The sequence below is a fragment of the Boleophthalmus pectinirostris genome, unplaced genomic scaffold, assembly GCF_026225935.1.
Source record: "Boleophthalmus pectinirostris isolate CB_2022bp ecotype Guang Dong unplaced genomic scaffold, ASM2622593v1 HiC_scaffold_21, whole genome shotgun sequence".
In the NCBI taxonomy this organism is placed as follows: Eukaryota; Metazoa; Chordata; class Actinopteri; order Gobiiformes; family Gobiidae; genus Boleophthalmus; species Boleophthalmus pectinirostris.
This window is the reverse complement of record NW_026571175.1, coordinates 17,503,470-17,525,698: the sequence shown is the minus strand read 5'-3', so window position 1 is coordinate 17,525,698 and position 22,229 is coordinate 17,503,470. Positions and strand designations below refer to the sequence as shown.

The 22,229-nt window shown below is 38.4% G+C and overlaps 1 protein-coding gene across 1 annotated transcript in view; it reads left to right on the top strand.

Moving 5' to 3' along the window:
* adgrb2 (adhesion G protein-coupled receptor B2) overlaps window positions 1-22,229 on the top strand; it is a 198,544-nt gene that overhangs the window by 108,183 nt on the left and 68,132 nt on the right. Inside the window, exon 15 of the mRNA XM_055157617.1 lies at window positions 2,316-2,359. Coding sequence (XP_055013592.1) covers window positions 2,316-2,359 — 44 coding nt within the window. The remainder of the gene's footprint in view (window positions 1-2,315; window positions 2,360-22,229) is intronic.

The following is a 22,229-nucleotide window of genomic DNA, read 5'->3' as shown; positions in this document are numbered from 1 at the left end:
ATGTATAGAAGAACAGCCCGTCAATATAGCAACCCGAAAAAGGAGCGGTATAATTGATAAGTATATGCTCTAAAAAACTAACAACCCATAGCCACAGTCAAACGACACAAAGATAAGCTCATTGCTAACAGCATGCATGGGATAGTACAAAACCACATCTCATCCGACACAACTCTGAATTATGAGAACTCGACAAGTTTAAACTCATATGATTGCCCAAGTCATATGCCAACCATAAAAATCCCGATGGAGACAAGCAGGTGGCGCGGCCTTCCCACCAGAGAACCAACAGTAGAAGACTTGTCAAATAAGTGTAATACTTGAATAGAAAAGCGCAAGCCACAAAAATTACACGTAATATAATAGTGAGCATGAGTGACTCCAAAAATTACATACCAACTAATTACCATCACAACTCCACTACACCATAATGCAACAGTATTACAAATTACAATGATCCCAGATATCACTCACCCATGCTCTCCACAATGTACTCTCATAAATTCCCGCACGACTACTCGCACAAGTGAACCACGTGATAAAGGAAAAGCATAGGAAGACCCGAACCACATATAATCTTCACACCAGTGAACTGCAAACTATAGTATGCTGTGGATCTAAACCCGTCTGCTACTCGCCCAATTATAAGGAGGAACGCTCTTCCAGAAGCAACCAATATCACATTAAGCACAATGCAAAAGCACGCAGAGTATAGGACCACGAAGATCAAGAGTGACCACGACTAACACCCACGTACCCGAACTATACAGGTCTCCTCTGCTCAGACCGCCGCGTGGAAACAACACCCCACTCCTCCACCGCCCACAGAACAGTATAAGAGGTGAGTGAGCCGCAATTTAGAAACAAATACATAAACCACTAAGTATGGACACTCAAACAGTGACAACTAGGCACTGCCATGACTGGCGACCGAGACCCAAACTATAAACTAACTAACATCCAAACCATGACAATAAACAGCGAACACACCCCTCGGGCCTCCAATAAAATCCAAAAGCCAAAACTCACGCAATCCAAAATGTGCAAACCACTTTGGAAAGGAGAATATTTAAACGGCTGCCACTCTACTGACTCATCCTCTCGCAAGCCCCTGTTTGTGAATTCAACCAAACCATCAGAATAAACTACGCACTGGAAAATATAATAGGCATGTTTTCCTTATGGACCACAGGAGGAGACAGGCACTGGAGTTCAAAAATAACTAATGCCAAAATCATTACGAAGAGATTAGGATATGGCCATGGTTGTATTGATACATGTCAGCTTGGATATTGATAATGATATTGATTTACTGATTGTGTCCCGTTGTGTCTTCATTGGCCACCGGGCGTGAAAGAACTTGATTAATGTGTAATCCAGCTGACTCTCTGACCTTAACTATTGGCTGTAGGGTCGTAACAGAGTCGGCCTCTAAGGTGCTGGGTCGATTGTAGGAGTGGGTTAGGTCCCTTGGCTGATCTAGAGCCATGCACTTTACAGCCCAAAAAAAAACATAAATATTGAATATGTATTTGTGGGATTGATTTGTGGATATATGGAGCTTTGAGTAATTGGCCATTGCTTATGTCTAACCCCACCTCAGCTGTTACAGTTGCTGAGTTCATGACACCTATTTAATCACTAAATATTGGCTTGGATGAGTTTGCAGAAGACCTGAAAAAAGAGATAGTATTACAATCAATATTTTTTAAGAAAATTCAGGATAAACCAATAAGAAAGTCAAGTAATTCAATTGACTTAAGCTTTTTGTTGAATAGATCATTAAACACAAATGGTAAAATAAAACAAGCCTAGTACACAATTCAATATTTATTTATTTTATAACTACCCAGACAATACTCATTGTTCCTCTAACTGAATAATAAAAAAAAATACAGAGGATATTGTAGGCAGTGGTCTGATTTTATTTTTTTAACCTTTTTTGTTAGCTCTAAAATTGTACTTAGACATTTGTTTCTCTTTTTGATGATTTCCCCGTACCAGTTTGTCTTTTTATGAATGAAATGACTTTATTCCTCTGCGACATTCCATTTCTCTCACACCTACTCCTATAGTGGTTATATTTGTAGCTGCATCCTGCGACAGTGTCTTCTTCTCCATTTTGCCTTCTTTCCTGTATCTCTATCCCTCTCTTTCATTGTTCGCCCATACCTCTCCCTCTCTCTCTCTCACTTCTTTACCCATGCAGCTCTCCTCGGTCTATTCTGGAAACTCATACTCTGCCTCTGCAATCCTCACAAATGGCACTAGATAATCACCATGTCTCTATCTCTCTCCCTCTCTCTGTCTTGCAGGGTACATCGGATCCTCAGTGCGTGGTCTGGGACTATGGCAACCCGTAAGTTATTTCTGCATCCGACTTGTACCATCCGGATTCTCTATTGTGATCCGGTGTTGATTGCAATTCGGACGTCCTCCAGTTCGCCGATAGCTGGTGTCTGATTTGTTAAACTCTCTCAGGTATAGCTGTTCAGATCCGGCTCTAGTCAGAGCAAGCCTGGCAGGAAAACCGTTACCGTTAGCTACCCCGTGCCCGCTCCATTCTGATAGTACACTGGATTAGAATATCATAGTAGTAAACAGGTAGCCTGTGGCATACCACTCGCCCGGACATACAACTATATTAAGAGAGTTTGTGACATGTGCGTTTAGTCCATAGTTCAACTAATCCCAACAATCACAACCTACAACTGAGTAAACATTATCTTACTCGTATATACCTAATAAAATAAATGTTTACACTCCATAACGATATAAACAACACCTACCTCAAAATTGCATGATAGTGTCAGAACTCAAAACATGTGCAAACTTCAATTTAAGTGATCTCCTGTAAACCTACACCACTGATATCTCTCACACAATTCTGCCACACTCTGACGCTGAAAAGCTTAAAACATGAACCCTTATACTGTATACACACAGAACAGACTCACATCATCAGCACCTTCTGTCACAAAAAAATCTCACATAATCCACTGAGTCGTTCATTTTAGTCCAAAAAGCTATCGCATCAGCGCACAAGACAGCTGTTATCACCAGTTTATGCAAATATAGGTGATGCGTCCTTAAATTCTTTCGTAAAAACGTAAACAAATGTACATGAGCTGAATATCTGATCAATCTACATGGTCTGATGTATAGTTGAAATTTGAGTTCTATTAGCAAAGATTTTAATGAAGAATCTGTTTGTTGATGTGTGCAGGGATTGTGGAGATCGTAGCTCTTAGCTTCATCTAAAGAGCTGTCGACCACTTTAGGTTTGTATTGTGTTCCTATGAGATCTAGGCGACACCAATTATTTAAGTATATATCTTCCGCACTTGATCAGTGACCCAGAATGTATATGTTTTATGCAAAAGATACGTGCAACCTCCATTTCATCATGACACAGGACCCTATGCAGTTATTCACCCGCGTTTTCTCACGTGAGTTGCATCGAAAATGCAGTAACCTGAATTACCTACATAACGAAATGACTAATAACTTGGGATACTATGTGTAGTTATAACACACGCAATGACAACTTGAATACTGAACCTTCGTTTACCAAGTACAATGTGTCTATCTTAAAGGATATCTAGACACCCTTGTCAGAAACACTTACTCACACATAGACTTACAAATATATCTCATAAATCTACCACAAGGCATCGTGCAATAGAGTGTAACAGCACGAGCAAATGTGACAATCATTGTCTGTATCTCCCGAATGTCAACTAGTCAACACATAACTTAACCCGCGGTGAGCAGCAGTGTATGAGTGTACACTGGCGATGCTCTAGTGTAAAGAGTCACATCTCGGATCTCCTTTCTTGCCTGAATTGACTAGAGACCTTTGAGGGGATACCCGAAGAATACCTCCCCCTCTCCGTCTGTCTGTGTCGCTAATTACCCCTCACTCTTTTCTCAATGGAGTCTGCACCTCCCCCCTCTCTCCTGATTGTACTGCTGCTCTCCTCTCATCCCTCTGTTCACAAGACGCAGATAATAAATACAGCATCCTACCTCTACTCACTCAGTGTGTTCTCAGACACCACAGACACGGCGTATGTATCTACAATCACTCACTCCTCCACATCGTATGCACCTTTCAGTGGACTTATGAAGCACAATTACAGGAAGCACAGAGGCTCGAAATAATAGATCAGTGAGAAATAGCATGAATGCGAATAACTCAATAAGTACTAAAGTAGTATGATTGAGTGTAAGTTGTATCTGAACATTTCTCAAGGCTTGAAGTTACACTGTTATGGATCAGTCTAATAAGTTGAGGATACGCCGATTGGATCACGATAGATTGTTGCTCTTATCTAGAGTCCTCGTTTTGACCAAGTTCAGCTGGATGTTAGAGCAATGAACTTAATACTTTGCTTGAGACTGCCATACACTCAGAATCTATGCACCATGCGATCATTTTTAAATCACATTACATTTGGATTTGAAACCCTGTAAGTCACTTGATAAAAGACTTTTAGATAAAAAAAACAACAGTACCACAGAAAACTTGTCAGCCCAAAGGAGATATCAACTGTAAACTGGCAAAAACATACAATAGATAACGATCAAAGCGAAAAACTGCGCGCAAGCCACACTTGAAAGAAGATAGCAGATTCTGTCGCATCATGAGCACAAAAATGAAACCAAAGTGCGACTAATTCTAGGGCTGTAGACAAACTTTACTGACCAAACCACGGGTGCACTAGAAAAAAAATTGGCACCAACACGGGATGCCAATAAAGCAATAAAAACTACCAACAACCACCAGACGAGGCGCGCCCACAGAAGACAACCCAGGTCACCATCTACTGATGAAGTAATCATACAAAGGAGATGAAAGGTATGTTTCAGTTGAAAGATAAATTATCCATCCTTGAAAATGAAATAGCACAGCCGCACAATCGCCTAACAAACAGAATGATCTCATCAACAACTATATGAGCCAATAACTCTCCGAAAGAACAACCGAGCATATGACTACGAAGTAGAATACTCAGAACTCAACTCTAGGACGGCAAAGCAGAGACACACAGAAAAGTCTATCAGATCCTCTTCTCATCAATAGTGACTCTGAGACGGAAACAATGAGATACCAGACAATCACACAAATAAACTAAGCAACAAAGAACCCCAATCAACAAACCTCTAGAATAGCTGGCAGATACCAGCAAGCCAGAGTCAATTAAACCTCTCGCACCATCCTAACACGAGGGCACAAGCGTGCAAACGCAACTCATACACAATGATCACAAAGTGAATGGCGAGAGTGTGTGCAAATCCTAACCACACTCAAAGGTGTGCTGATGTGGAACACGACCGGTGCATGCGCTGTGCATGCTGTGCCGAACCGGGGATAAGAGCGTGCGGCTCGGTTCCAATCATTGTAAGGCCAACGCATCATAATGCCCTATAGAGATAGTCGCAGATAGGAAGAGATCAACCATCTCAGGCACCGCCTGCAAGATCTGCAGGTCACCAGGTATCTGGAACCATCCGCAGCCGGGAGTCATATGCCAAAAAGCTAAGTCACTAATCAACCTCCCAAGTCCACCATTAGTACCGATCACGTATTATCAATGTGGACAATTATATGATGAGACTAAAATAGTAAGAAACTAGTAGTGATAAACTCATATAGCCTCTGTAAACTACCAGAGACAGAGACTGGTGTGATATCATAATTACTGTCAATTAAACATACCCAAGACTTAAAATTAAAAACATATTTCTTCAATGTCTGTCAGACAACTGAGAATATTAACATGACGAAACGGTACATCTGTACGCTGTAGTTCCCGAATGTTCTATTACTGTAGCTGTGCTGCTATAGAACTAGCAGAGTGCATTATTAAGCCTAGAGGACATCTGATGACCAATGCAGTATATATGTTGATCAGTCCGCGATGAATCATCTCTCGATACCTGTTGACCGTTATGTCCATCGACACCAGAGGATTTCTGTGGATGTTGTACCTATGACGGACCTCGCGAATGTATACACCTGTGATCTAATCAAGTCTCAATTGTATGCAATAAAGATGCTGGAAATGCTAACTCTGTACAGTCCAAAGATACTAGAAAGAAGAATAACCCAAAAATGAGATCTGATTTTAGTTAGTGTTAGAGAAATCTGATCATCAAAAACATCTAGTGACATCTATCAGTTAACTGTTGTATTGAAAGTCAAAGTACACTGAATTTAAAATACCTCTTTCCATCTTAAAAAATCTTTTTCATTTTTATCTTTGGCCTTTTTTTGGAAGCTTTTCCTTGTCAAAACCTCCACAGATGTGAACTATCAGAAAGAAATCAGATAACTCACATCAGATGCAAACTCTTTACATAAAAATTCAGTAATAACTCCAGATCAGATAATGATCGGATTCTTGGTGTGCACACTGTCCCAGTGTTTAATAATTCTCCCCCGGAAATTTGATTCATTGGCGGTTTGCTAATGTAAAACATATTTTTGATTTTTATTTACTTATTTTACTGTTTATGGGATACAAAGTTTATCCCCTGGGCTGGGCATGTTAGCATAGCATATGTTTTCTAATTAGCAAAACCCCATCACCAGCAGCTTCCATCAATCAGAAATGCTAACAGCTATATATGATGTAAGCTTTACAGTACTATATTAATTACCATGCAGAGACTACTCATGGGGTCCATTAGCTGTTTTGAGCTTTTGGTAAATACCCCAAAGTCATCACCATTTGGGCTCACAGATGCTGCTAATAAAAGGTGTTCTGAAACCTAGCCAACTGATAGTTCTTTTCTATTTTATTATTACTGCACATGTATTAAAATCTAAAATGCAAATTTGCCTGACTATAAAACACTTTTTATATAGCCTACACCATGCGAACATAAAATGAGTTGGAAACACTTCATAAAAACTACACTTTATATAGCCTTAATAAAACATGAATGGAAGTGGAACGAAACACAAAATGAAGTTTTTTGCTACTTCTGTGTACGTGTTGCTTTAATAGTATTGTATACTGCCCCTAGTCCTTTTTTGCAGTTTGACTGTAAACTAGGTAAATTTGCAGTTTTGTGCTCAAAAACTGTGTGTGGTTCCTCCAGTGGCTGCTGCAATTTCAAGTACTATGTGACATTACACAGGACTCCCTGATAACAGCCAGGTGATTCTGATTACAAACACCTGGCTACAGGGGTGGAGTTTGAAGTGTGGTTGTCTGTTCGACTAATCACACTGTTCTTATACCCTCAGGTCCTGCTCTCCTTCCTCTTCACTCTCCCATTTAGTCCACTGCCCAGTTTAGTAGCTCTATTTGAAATTTGGTTCTGCACTTTTGCCAACTTTCAGAGGCCAGATTGCTGTTTTGCCATACCAACAATAACTAGCATGCTAACAGTGCACTTCTTGAATCTCTGAGATTAATGCTTCATAATTAGATGCAGCAAACAGCATACATGTCTGATCTCTACCGTAAGAGTTGCTTATACAATATATCTGTAAAAACAATATATTGTAAAATAATGTATTCGATCATTATGAATTAAGTCTTTGTTCATGTCTTATTAAGTCTAATTAAGGTTATTACAGAGCAGTACCAGTGAGCTGTTGTTATTTACATGAGCGTTCTTTAGCATGTCAGAGCTCCTCATTGACTCTGTGGAGTAGGACAGAGGAGCACTTGATGTGTGCCGAGAACATGTGGTACAAAGCAGCCGTTTGTTTGCTGACGGATATCACCTCTATCTGTCTGCGTGTGTCTCTTTGACGGAACTCCAGGCTTTGAGGGTGAGCAGGAGGAAGGCAGGACGATGGAGAATGTATATATAGCCCTTATGAAGGCAGGGTAAACACAGCTGATCCCCGGCACCAAGAGTAAATAAGTTCAGACCAGAGATAAGAAAATAACTTTCATCATAGCAATGCCAACACCACAGAACTGATATGCAGCCCCCTATGAAGGTCTGAAGTGATCGCCTGGTGAGAGGAGCTGGTGTGTATCGCATTGGGCTGCTAGATAACTCGTAAAGTCTTTTGAAGAAAGGTCAGTAATGGGCAAAATAAAGATAAAGATCCAAACACCATGTGGATTGCAAAACGAGAGGTATAAGCCAGTGTACTTTGGGAGTTGTGTTTGAAAGTATAGCACCTATCGACTGTTAAAAAAGTAATTCATGAAGACTAAATCGAACTTGCATGTATAACAGATTTTGCCGAAAAAATTGGTGTTTTTCAGATTGTAGATTGTGATGATGATGAAGGGGACCAGATCAGAGAACTCATTGTAGTGTATTGCAATAAAAATCTGCATTTTCACCTCATCTGTATTAAATATTACTAGGCTAGAATGTTGTAGTGTCATTTGAAACCAGTTTAGGTATTATTTTTGGACTAAAATGTAATCATAAACAAAAAATATTCTTGTCAAAAGATTACAGTTTGGGATATTAACACTAGTTTCATGAAGCTTGTAAGTTATTAATTGTATGTATTATTTATAGATTTGTGCATTAATATAAATGACATCTATTGCTTTTTCAAGATGCATTGTGTGACTTTGTGATTGGTGGTCCGTCACCTGCTTGTTTCGATGGATACATCATTGCTCTGCTTGAAATGTTCCATAGTAAGACATTAAACAGCTCTACCTTACATTTATTCAATTACAGGAGGATTTATAGCTCAGAAATATCTAGAAAAACAATTTTTTTTACTGTGACCAGGGTTGCCTCTCCACAGATCTGACCTGTAACTTGGCCTAGTTTGATTTCTGTGAAGATAGAATGCTTAACACCATACCATAGTGTGAAAACATTCCAGACAAAGCAATATTATCTCCATGGAGAAAAGCATTTGACAGACCCTCCAACAGAAAAGTTAAACAATGCACCTTTAAGGACGAAGCTGACAATTCTGAGTTCACTGATGTAAAACATGGAGATCTGTCCAGTTTAGTAGATTTACAGACCATGGTCAATTTGGTGGAATGAATGTCTGTAGTCAGATGCTTTACTATAAGATTGGCAGTCACAACAGATTTCTTTCTTCCTGAGACAAATTGATTTTAAAATGCTGTCAGAAATAAAGTCTGCCAATCAAAGGGACAGAAAGGGCTGTTAGTCATGTTGATATCTGCAGCTTCAGTGTTTGCAAAAATATTTATTGCTTACATATTGAAAATTATTAATACAATCCATCATTTAGAACGCACAAACACCACAGCTGAGTTAAAGGGGCTGTACTTGTTTTATTTTTTTTCCTTTTCTTTTTTTTTAATCTAATGAAGTAAAATTGGCTTTTCCCCAGTACAGCTATATTGTAAAAGCAGCTCTTAGGGCCAAAATAAAACTGCTGTGTGCTGTCTGTATCTAATTACAAAACGTTTTTATTGGCCACAAACCAAGAAATGTGCCGTTAGCATGTTATTTGTTGTTAGCATTCTATAAGTTTTTGGACCACTAGAAACACTTAATATAATAAACCATTTCTATTTTTTTAAAGACTGTAAACATCAAGTATAGGTCTACAATGTTTTTAACTTTCACCGTCAAGTCAATACATGCATCACGTATTTTGGACTTCCGGTCATTGCATACTGGGAAGGATTTTCCGAAAAAGTGAGCATCAGATCGCCATGTTTGTTTCCCCAGTGGGATTTTCTAGTCTTTTGAACCACATCGCTTTTGTTTCTGGTTCTGATATTGTCATATTTTAGTTTTGGGATTGTAATTGTGTGGTTGTTCGATGTCCTAACAGCGGAAAATGGCCCAAGAAATGGGCTTCAGAAATTTGCGAACTCCAAAAATGTAAAAGGGAATCAGATCTGTGTGACTACAAACCTCCATTCAAACTGTTTCTCTTCCCAACAAAATTGAAAAATAGTGAAAGGCGAAAGCGATGGGCAGTATTGATCCACAGGAAAGACGAAAAAAGGAAACCTTTGACTGCCTATCCCAATCCCAAGTTTTCAGCAAACATTTTGTATGTGGAGCGTCATCAAAGCAAAATCCCATTTGTTAGGCGAGATGTGCAGAAGACAAACAGGCCGAGCTCGCACTTTCTTGTTCTTGTGGCTATACAGTAACATCACGTCTTGATCGCTTTGCAGTGGAAGTTGTTTCTTGGTGAACAGCTGGTGCCTTTCGCTTTGGTGTTGACTTTTTAAATTTGTAACCAAGGTGGAGCGAGGGATCTGGGTTTTGCTTTGTTAGCACTTCACATACAAAATGTTCGCTGCAAACTCGGGATGATTTCTTAGGCAGCCAAAGGTTTCCTTTTTCGTCCTTCCTGAGTATCAATACTGCCCTTCGCCTTTCACTATTTTTCAGTTCTGTTGGGAAGAGAAACAGTTTGAACAGAGGTTTGCAGTCACACAGATCTGATTACCTTTTGCAGTTATGAAATTAGCAAACAAATTTCTCTTGCCGTTTTCCGCTGTAAGGACATCCAACAACCACACAATTACGATGCCCAAAACTAAAATATGACAATATCAGAACCAGAAACAAAAGTGATATGGTTCAAAAGACTAGAAAAGACCAGCTTTTTCAATAGACGCATCCCACTGGAAAAACAAACGGTGGCGGTTTGATGCTCACTTTTTCGGAAAATCCTTCCCAGTAGGCATTGCACAATGACTGGAAGTCCGAAATTCGTGATGCATGTATTAAAGTAAAGCATTTAGTTTTGCTCGTAGACTTTTGTTAAGTTTTCTTGGTGGGTTTTTATTCCACATTGGTATGTGCCGTTAGAATAAGTGCTGATTTAGTATCAACAGCAAACATACTTTCCATTAGCAGAGACCATAGACTGTATATATAAGTGGACACGTTCCAACTAGGAAGTGTTCGTGGGGGCATTTCCGGCTCCATCGACTGAAAAATTGTTACCTCTCTGTCTGTAACTGCTCCTGTGATCCTTGTCAGCCTTGTTCGCATTAACACGCTCTACATGATCCTGGTGTTTTTATTTAGCTGTTTTGTCCGTAAATAAATTTCTATTCCTAATATGGAACTGGCTCCAAATTCACTCCTGTGACTTCATCTGACTGGAGTCGAGCGCTGTGGGTGACGTCACACTCCCTTAGTCCACTTCTTTATACAGTCTACGGCAGAGACACACTTACACTGTGTATGGATGGAGGATTAGCAAAGCACACATTCTAATTCCCATTGTCATTTGTCATCCCACGGAACTGCTATTTAGAAACCTGCAAGTAAGCACTGCCTTTTTCTGCATGGGAGTTTTAATTCTGCGCGGGCTACATTGGCCAGCAGTGTGCAGCGCTCACAGTTCATCTTGGTATTTATGTGTGAGTGTTTATTTATTTATTTAGCCCCTAACAGGCCCATATGCCGGCGCCATCTGCCCGCCCAAAACGCACTGCTCTACCATGGCTCTGTGATTTCCCCCATGCGCCAGTCTTCCGCAAACCCAGCCCAACCTGTTCCCCTCTGCCCCACTGGTGGTGTGTAGACTCTGGCTGGTGTTTAACATGATTTGAAATTTGTAACATTTTGTTAGTGGAAGATTGACAGATTCTGTGGTAGCTGAGAGAAGCAAAAGATGTTTCACCACCACAGTTACAACGTTTGCATGCACACAGAACTCGTGCGTGCGCTAAACAAGCTCAGTTCAATTTGTCTTAGCCCCAAAGCACAACCTTCTTGTGCAAGTCTACCTGCTGGTCATAGACCATAGAGGTGGGACAGTCAGGTCAGTATTAACAATACAGCTTTGCAGCTTAAGTGATGATAAAAAGTGCTGTCTGACATATCTGAGATCTTGATTTTTGAACATGCTAAGAACCGCATTACTCACAAATTCTTTACTCCCCACAGCACAAATAAACACACTGAACCTCTATTTGTTAATAAAAAAAAGTGTGCAATATTTTCTTGGCTGTTTCTTACACTGTGCAGTTAAACGCATTGCCTAGTCTATGTAATTGTACTGCACACACGAATACATACCAGCACTTACAGACTTGTTATTGGGATCTGGGAGATTCAAACAGCTCATTTATAATTTATGCATTTATTTACCTGTGTTTTAAAAATCAGTTCTTATTGAACTAGGCCAGTTATCCAGTTTTCCTGACATGCATGTTGTGGGTTTAACAGGCTCTGTCTCAAAGCTTACTATCACTTTTATTAAAATTGTAAAACATAAAATAAACAGCTTAATAAAATTTGAATTAATTAAAATAATGACTACCCAGTTATTTTTATGTCTAGAATCTAGTTTTAATATTGATTATGCCTCAAAAGTAGGATCAGCGTTAGCACTGAGAGACAAACATCTTTCTAAAAATGTCCTTCACTGAAGTATTCATTTTATCTGTGTACTTTTTAACATGTTGTTAGAGACTTACATCCACAGCACCCTGTTCACTGCTGTTCATTTTGACGTAATCGCTAAAAACCTTATAGAGATAAAATTGAACAGAACGTAGTGTTGCCGGTGCTGTTGTGCACAGAGCTTATTCTCTGTCAGAATATCGAAGTTTGAATGTCTTCTGTTACCATGGTTTCTCTGGCTTTGTCCCTCTGTCCTAAGTTGTAAATATGAATTGGTAAATAATCATAGCGAATTTATGTGAAAATAAATGTCTCTGACTCTGTTGTCAGCCCTGAGACTAACTGGCTGCTGTCCAGGGTATATACCTCCTCAGAGAACTATTGTAGCTGGGAAAGGCTCCAGAAAATGTATGAATAATACATTGAAATATACATCTGGCTTTCTATTGCAATATAATTTCTGACCTTACATTTGTTGCTCTTAAATCTTTAAAGTGCAAAACATACCTGTACCCCTTAGGCATTTTAAAGGTTAAAATCAAGTTCATTACAAACAAAACCCTTATAAAGTCTTTTATAACTCCCAAGTGTACCAACCTTGTTCTATAGCTCTTAACTTCTTCTTACAATTGTATTCATGAATTGCTCATACTATGCAGATTGAAATAAACACTGCTGTCATTCAAATGGCCTGAAACGCTAGACCTATAATCTCACTGTGCATAGGAAAGTGCATATAGACTAGGCTGCAGTCAATTGTAATATGCACTGCTGATAGATTCATGGCACTAAACCCATGAGAGGTGGAAGGTCAGCTAATCCTATTTCTAATCCCCAATGGTCTTCAGCGCGATCTGGGATCAGTGGGGGAAAAAAACACACTACTAACCCAGTCATAATAATGGCCTGTGCGTGGACCAATTTCTTAGAAGACCTCAATCAGACGTTGTATGGTTCCAGGAGGTGATTGCACTTACAGTACAACTTCATCATTCCAGTTAAATTGTATAAAGATTGCACATCCAATAATGAAAATAAGCATATAGAAAAATGCTTGTTTATTTTATCAAGAGGCATTTCTTAAGTAGTAAAAGAGGGAAATGCTAATGCTGCAAAGGAATTTTCACTAAATTCAAATGACACATAAATTTAAAAAAAAAATACAAATAATAAAATCTAGCCTTTTAACAGATTACAATGACGTCTAAATACTTAAAGCTCCTATATTATACCGAACTGACTCTTATGAGATTGAAGTCATGTTAGAAAGTTGTTACCTCATCAAAAACATACCTGGAGTTATGTTTTGTTTTTTGTATTTGAAAAGCCCTTTATTAGTCTGTCCACATTGCCAAGGCTCAAAATGCTCCACCTTGTGATGTCATGAAGCAGTAGTTTTCAAGTTACCCACTACATTTTGTTAAGCAGCGATTTGCAATTCCAAGGATGAAATGGTCCAAATGAGCAAACAACCTTATGACATACATTAGAAAATAGCAATATAATAAAAAATTACATGTGTCACACAATTTTGTTGTGATAATAATTCAAATAGAGAAAACATTTGTTAGTGTATAATTGATATTATTATATTACACAGGTACTCCTCTGTATAGCTGTCTACAATGAGTTGGTGAAATCCTGTATATGTCCAGGAATGGCCCATACTCGAAAAGGCTTCAAAAGTAAAAAATGACTTCAGTTGAAATAAATGTCTCACCTTAAAATATTTTTCAGAGGACAAATTTATTATTATAGATTATCATTATAGATTTATTTCTTCATATGTTTTTTATTCTTTTTTTTAATTTGATTTATTTATTTAACAGTACTAGCATTATTTTGCGTCATCTTTGTATCATTTTGACTCCATTACCGGTGTGACTAAAGCCTACTTAAATATGTCTGGTCACATGCGTTAACACTCCTCTTAATAGTTTAGCCACAAGAAGGAGCAGGAGGGGGGGTGGAGGCTGATAGGGCTTGCTCCACTTTTCCATCTGACAGAGCAGAAGGGATCAAGACTATGTCAAACACTGCATGAGCGAGGAGAGGGAGACACGAAACCGGCAACGTTTACACGCACCAATTCTGCTAAATCTGGTGCTTTTGGATCTGTACTAGCTTTTCACTTTAAGGATATTTCTGCATGTAATGTAATGTTTAGGTATTTTAAACATTACTGTAAAGGCATGGGTGCTTTTGTAGGTGTTTGAAGAGTTGTCAATTCTGAGATGTGAAGTTAGCACTGAGTTAGTATGAAGTACTTTCTAACAGGAATACTGTCCAGACCAAAATGGAAGAAGGCATTTCCAGTTCTTTTTAATTTGGATTAACACGGAAAAAACAATCCTTGCTACCTGGAATTGTTTCCGCTTTCGTGCACCTGGAAACAGTGACAGCTGTTGGGTAAGTCAGACCCTGCTATGAATTATTTCTGTTCTTTTAAATTTGGTTGACAGCTTCAGGGGATTTTGCTTACCATCAATAGAAAAGTGACATCAGTACTACTATGCCATGCATATTACTCACTGGTAAATGGTATTGGCTTATGTGACTAAGGGACAGTATGTCAGTAATTCGAGGCTGTAAGATATGACCTAATGACCCCAAAATATGTTGTTAAGCCGATGGCAACATGCTAGCCGCGTCACAGTTTTTCGCTTTCCGACATTACCCCTCTTGTAGGTGCACCAATAATAACTGGATAACCTTTTTTTTATGCAAGAACCTCTTTTGGCTTCCAGGAAAGCAGCTGAGATGGCAGGTCATTTGTGCTCGGAGTTGAAAAGCTACAGCCTATCTTCGCACGCCCGGTTTGCTCAGTAGCTCACACATCAGGAAGAAAGCTAATCTGGGAAAAGAAGCTTATAAATTAGCCCAGGGCCGTGCCAGAGAGCCGACTGGGCCAGAACAGGTCAGTGACAAAGCTGCACATGCAGGGAAGTAGGGACTGCAGGAGGAAGCAGGCTGCAGATTTATAGAGTAATGTTACATGAATTCTGCGAGGAAATGCAAAGGATTAAGAGTTGTACATTTGCAATGGCGTTTCTCTTCAGGCAAGGTATTTGTTTGTTGACTGTAGCTAACATACACACCGCAAGGAAGTATTTTAGGACCTTTACTTTTTCTTCTTGCTTTTTGTGCAATTTTTAAAAATCATTATAATATCCAGGTGTTGATGTTTTTTATTTATTCATTTTTAACTCTTATCCTGGTATAAACTCTGATCTTAAGAATATGCAGAAATTGTTGTCTGAGAATCACCTAACTGGTAATGTGAAAACTGTCCAATATAACAGGTAAACTTTGTAAAGAGCATATCTATCCGTTGTTTAAGCTCTATTTAAGGATTAGCTGCTCTGATAGCATAGAGACATACAGCTTTTTCTGGCTGAAGGCTGCACTGTGAGTGGGTGGGTATTGTAGTGTGGCTGTGTTGTCTTGATGTAGATGTTTTCTATCTAATGCTACAGAAGAGGAACCTGCTGAAAAACATAACAGAATCCAGCCAGATTAATGTACCTTAATCTTTATTTCCAGTATAACAAATGAAATGAAAGAACTGATCACTTTACATTAATCATGTTTAATGAAATAGTACATGAGTTTGTAATACAGAAGAAATATGTGATTAAACTTGGCAACACTTATGACTTATACTGCGATGTTGCCTTAACAAATGTTAGTTTTAAGCAACAACACTTTATTTTGCCAAGTCATGACTCAGCAGCATTTGGTATTTGGCAATGGGAATGTTGCAATCTCTGATCTTGCCACAAACATCTCTTCCTATACCTATAATCAGGAGGGCACTAATGCAGTAATATCAAGCCTTGTTGGTGTCAGTGTATTACAATAATCCTTACACAAGTTCAATATTTTATACACATTCTTTAGCAGTTGTGGTCAAAACAATGCAGATATGTTAGGATAATGGACAATGAGTCATGCATTTGCAAATAACTCTACAAAACGGTTCCCTAAGGTCAGTATGACAAACTATTTGGATAGGAGTATGTATTTGCCTAAATCTTCTTATAAATAAATGATGTCTGAGAAGCCACACATGTAGATTTGAAGCATAAGCTCTGTCGACTTTCCACAGCCCTCTCAGTAAGCTCGAGATTAGGGGATGGCATGTTCTTCCATTTGTAACCGGCATCTTTACATCAGCCACCATTCAGAGAGCTTACATCCTACAGGGATAAAATCTGGGTCAAATATATTTATACATGCATATAGCCACACATGGTGCTGCCTCTGTGTTGTGTGAATGCGGGCTGGTCAGTGATGCATAATAGGCTCTATCGTGGGCTAAGTGAGTGCAGATGATTGGTGTCATGTGAAGATGTGCTTCAGTGCTTTCCAGATGTATTGAGAGTAAAAGGACACAACACAGAGCCTTTGCTGAATGTCAATGGTGCTAGTCAGCAGAGATGCAGTCTATTGAAATGGATCCCATCAGCCCCAAGTAAATGCTCCTCCTCACTTATATTCTGAAAACCCTATACCAGCAGCATAATAATGACTCTAAACGGCTAGTCCATCACAAGACAAAGCATATTTCAGACATTTCACAAAATATGACTTTAAGGTGCATGTCTCATCTTCTCACCATAAATCAATAGAAATCCATATATTTCTAGCACAAAGCTTATTAATAACCATGGTTTTCAGTTAGGTAGTTCAAGTAGCTTTAAGTTGGCGATACTTCAAAGGAACGGTATGTAAGGTTTTGATTTCATATTCAGTAAACATGGTCTAACTGAGTCCCCAGATATGAGGTAGACGTGCTCAAATCAGGTATAGCTTTTACTGGTAACGATTGTTATGCTAATTTATTCTTGGTTACAGAAAGCATTAGACATGATGGCGAAACGGTTGGTGTTTTTATTTGGTGCTTTGTTTCTCAAGACAGTAATTCAGTCAGAAAGCAGAATGAGCCTCATATGAGTCTCTCATTTGGGTTGCTGAAATTCAGTTGGTTTAAACCTCTCTCTGATCAGAATCTTCACTCTCTAAATCAGGGGTGTCAAACTCAAATTCACAGAGGGCCAAAATTAAAAACTGGGACTAAGTCGTGGGCCAAACTAAATATTAATTGAAAAATTTCAACAACATCTGCATGTTTTCTCCGCTTTCGAGATATGTAATGTTAAACCTTTTCTTATTAAAATAAATGTTTAATAATAGTTTTGCTTAAAAATTGAATCCAGAACAAGCATAATATAAAATAATAACACAATATTAAATAAATAATGTCTTTATAGCCTATCTGTAGTCAGCAGGCCAGCTCTAATACATATCTGATATAATCCATCGTGCCAAATATAATTATATTGTGGGCCAAATTTGGTCCCCAGGCCTGATTTTGACATGTCTGCTCTAAATGGTAAATGGTCACATTTTTGTACTGCCCTTTTCCACATTTAAAGCACTCAAAAGTGCTTTACAACAAGGAACCACTCACCCATTCACACACCAGTTTCCGCAGACATAGGGGCGAGGTTGGTTAAGTGTCTTGCCTACTGACATAATGACAGCATTCATCTGTGGGATCTAGAATTGCACTGCCAACCTGTGGGTCAGTGGATCTGACCGCTCAACCATTGATGTGTTTTTATGCAGCCAATCATGTCTACATACTATTAAAACATGTGTTTAAGTTTATTCTAACAATAATAAAGTCTCTGTCACTAACTATTTTGAGTTTTATAATGCTGTCATAAAACTGAAAAATAGGATGTGCCGTATGCGCTGTGACCACTGTTACGCCAAATAGTGTATTTAGAGCCCAGTCTTCTCATAAATCAGCGTTGACAGCCATGCCACCAGCTAAATTAGCCACTAATGTAAATCGTTATCGCATCAGTGTAGAACAACACATTTTGTTGTAATAAAGGTTTCAAATGCTTAACAGTGAATATGTATCGACTGAGAATGATGGCGTCTCTTTGTCAGTGCTCCGTATCTTTTATAGATTCAAAGCATGTTTAACCTCTTTTGTTTCGTTCTGCAGGTTACAATTGGTTTTCAAAGCGCTGGCCTTTCTGTCAACACTCTGTGCCAATTTATTCTCAGTGGGCACAAAAGGTCAATTTACGCCGTTGTCCGGGAAGTATTTTTCTCATTTGTCCTAACAGTTGGAACATCATTTTACAAGCAATAAGGATGAACAAATAGCTGCCGCTGTTATGTTAGAAAACCCACCTTTTTGTAATTGTGTCAGGAACAAACCACTCAAAAACATGGCAATTTTCAAAGTTGTTATATAAAGTGTATATAACGGCATAGTTTAACAGGCGTTTTGGAACATCTGTGGATTATGTCAGGTTCAAATCATTGTGTAAAAGAAGCGTGAAGTGCAGATGATTTTGTAGCCCACACCTTTTGTATTGTGCATGTGTTTGCTGTGATAAGAGGAGAGTTCAAGGCTGCAGATCAACTGAAAACACAAAGTAAACGCAGTAGCAAAAATAATAATAACATTTATTTTACCAGATATTTTATGCTGTATAAGATAAACTGGATCATTGTAAACATTAGTAGCTTTGTACACTGTGTACCCTGCAAAACAGTCATTAAAACAAAGTGTGGCTAATTTGAGGAATCAGAAATATATAGCATGTTTTGAGTTCATTTTTGCTCCTTTTTTCTCTTTATACTTTTGATGCCTTCCATGAGAATCTACCTGGGAATACATTGAATGAAATAGTGTGTTCAAACTTTTGAGTGGCACTGTACATTACCATGGTAACACAGTCTATGTTTCAAGTTATATATTTTATCTTATTGAGGCTTTGAAAGGTCCTCAAAAAAGTGGAAAAATATGACTGACATGAGTACAACTTCAACCACTAATATTACTGCTACGGTGACCATTAAGCAACTTTAAAAATGTCAACTCTTTCTTCAGTTGCTAATCCAAATACTAACTATACACTGGAAATCAGATAACTAGAATAACAAGATAACACAATTAAATCAGGTTTTGTTGTGTGTTTACAAAGTGAATCAGTTAATAGTGTTTTTGAATGGAGAGTAACTAACTTCTATGTCATATAAAATATACCTTTTTTTTTTTCTTTCTTTCTTTTAGGCAAAATGATCTGTGTCATAACCTGCACTGGTGTGAATAATCAGAAAGAAATCAGATTACTCATATCAAATGTAACATGTTTACATAACATCTCAATATTCCAATAACTCTTAAAATGAGATAATGATAGATAAAGATAAGATTTCTGGTGTTCATGTAAACACTGATATCTAAAGCCTTTGTAAAATCTTCTGAAGTTTCCCATTTATATTCCTAACATCTTTAATTATCCGTGATCAACACACAAGAACAAACATTTCTAAACAAACAGCTACTTGCTTTGTGTACTTTCATCCCTAATCATAATTAAAGCCTTTTTATCTGTATGGCTGCCTGTATAATGACATTAATAGAACGTTGGCCCGTCCACAGAGCTGCTACCTGACAGTCTGTGGGGCCTTCAGCTCTGTAAAGCACCGCCCGCTCTTTGAAGTGTCACCGCTCTGATGCTGTAATGGACTGCGTGTATGTTTGTTTAGCTTTATCTTCTGTAATCATATCTCTTTATGTTCCCTCACGCCTTCGAGATTTCACATGGGGAATTTATGTCATTCACAGTTGCCAGGCGGATTCTCTTTAACTGGCTCGTAATGTAAATGTGGTTGCGTATGCGATCCAGGTGGTAGTATTTACTCTTAGAGGTGGAACATATCGAAAACTTTGCATATAATAAAACTGAATATTGTAGTTTTTGTTGTTTTTGTTGTCCTAGGAGTGTGATGTTAATTGTAGACTCTACTCTGTCTGAAGCTGCTTTGTCTGAAGCTCTGTTACTCAAGTTCAGACTTCAATCTGAGTTTTAATTTAACACAATCTGACCAGAAAAAAACTGAAACTACAACAGGTGAGATGATTTGTGCTGTTAAACAAGCCTCACACATAAAATCAGGCAAAATTTATATGATGACAGTCTGAGCAGAAGATGCAAAAGTGGAGTCGCGTCTTCACTTTTTATTCCACATTTAGACGAGTGTTTACGGGAGGAAATCTGTGTGCATACAATGACACAAAAGTGTGTGGAATTTGATTGAGTATGCATGCCAGACGGGTAGGTGGTAAACACCTACGCAGCGTGAGCAGATCTGACCAGAGTTTTGCGTCTTGGGCAGTTTAGACAGAAACGCTACAGCGGAGCGTATTCAACTTTTCCACTCTGGAGGGTGCTTTCAGATTTTTGCATTTATAAGCCCCAAAAACACCATTACAGTCTAAACAAAAGGCACTTCTGATAAAATATTTTGTCCCTTATAATCACAATCTAGCAAGCATAATGCCACAGCCAACTTCATAAACAGGACCATGAACACTTGAATATCACAGGCTTCAGAAAATGTGTTTCAGTCCATTTTCTATTTTTTCTCAAGCGTTCAGACAACCTTAAAACTGGACAGTGTTTGCCAAACTGTGCATTGTGTCACCATGGTAACTGGTGAACATTTCACCCATAGAGATACTTGTAGAACATTCCCAGTGTCACTGCAAAGTATCAACGTGGTTTTCAATCAACTATATGAAAGTATATGAAAAGCCTAAAAATAAACAAAATAAAAATACAGCTGATACTTCTGCAATCAAAGCATTCACCTGTCAAAATATTGTCTGTATAGAGATAATCAAGAAAATATTTAGGTATTATTATTATCCTCTGTTTGCTTTATTGTATTACCTTTTTAACACATAATGCAGAGTCATCAAAACTGCAAAACACATGGCTCCATGTTGCTTAATGTGCCTATACCACAGCTACAAACTGACATGTCTCATCTGTGAATCTGAAAAACCTGTCCACTGTCTGTAAATGTCTTAAATGTCTTAAATTTCAGTATTTTAAATGAAGCCAGTCCCTACATTCTACTCACAGCCGTTGAGCCTTTGTTTACCCGCTGCATTTATGGTAAATGGTCTTTCTATATAAGTCTCAGGATTATGGATTACATAGTAAGTCTGCAGCATTGTGAAAAATATGTGTTATAGAGTGGAAATAAATAGAGCATTAATAGGTAAGTCTAACATCATCAGGTCAGTCTTTCAAATCTTTGCCATTATGAGCTTTATTCTTTTCCAAGCTATCTTTGTGCCTTGGATCTATATAAAACTCTAGATGTAAAAGAAATAGATGCAATGAATATATTCAACATGCAAACTATTACCCATACTTTGTGGTTACCTTCACTTTTTATAACCCTCTCTCAATACAATGAACACAGCCTACACAGTGGAAACCTTCCAGAAGACCTATTTCTTCTTCCACTCAAATCAGAATTAACTCGAGGTCTACAACATTAGGACTTTTTCTGCATATATATATGTGAATTAATTGTAAAAGCTATTTGAACTGTCTTCTCTAAGTCTCCTTGTGGGACCTATCATTAAGTAGCCTTCGTAACCCCGGCAACGTCTCAATGACCGATTATAAAGGAGGTCCTTCATAGCATCTCTTGTTCTCTGGTGGCTAGCTAGAACTGTATGCTCAGGGTTATATGGAAGGTTAATGCGTAGACGGAGCAGCAGCATAATTAGTCCTATTAGAATTTTATTGATCAATCTTGGCACTAAGCTCTCAAACTGTGAACGTTTACTTGGCAGTCAAGGGTCAGAAAAGAAAAAGGAAGGAAGAATAAAAATCCCCAATTGTTCACTCAATATCAAAGCTATTGGTCATTTTAATGAATTTGTCCTGTCCACTTGGGGCCACTCTTTTGTTGGCTTAAAGTCAGATTTTGCATCAAGGAGATATTAATGGCTGCGCAAAGTGGAGACAGAAATAAATGAGCATAGGGAGATTCGAAAGTATTTAGGGTGCCGAACACGGCTCACATGGGGT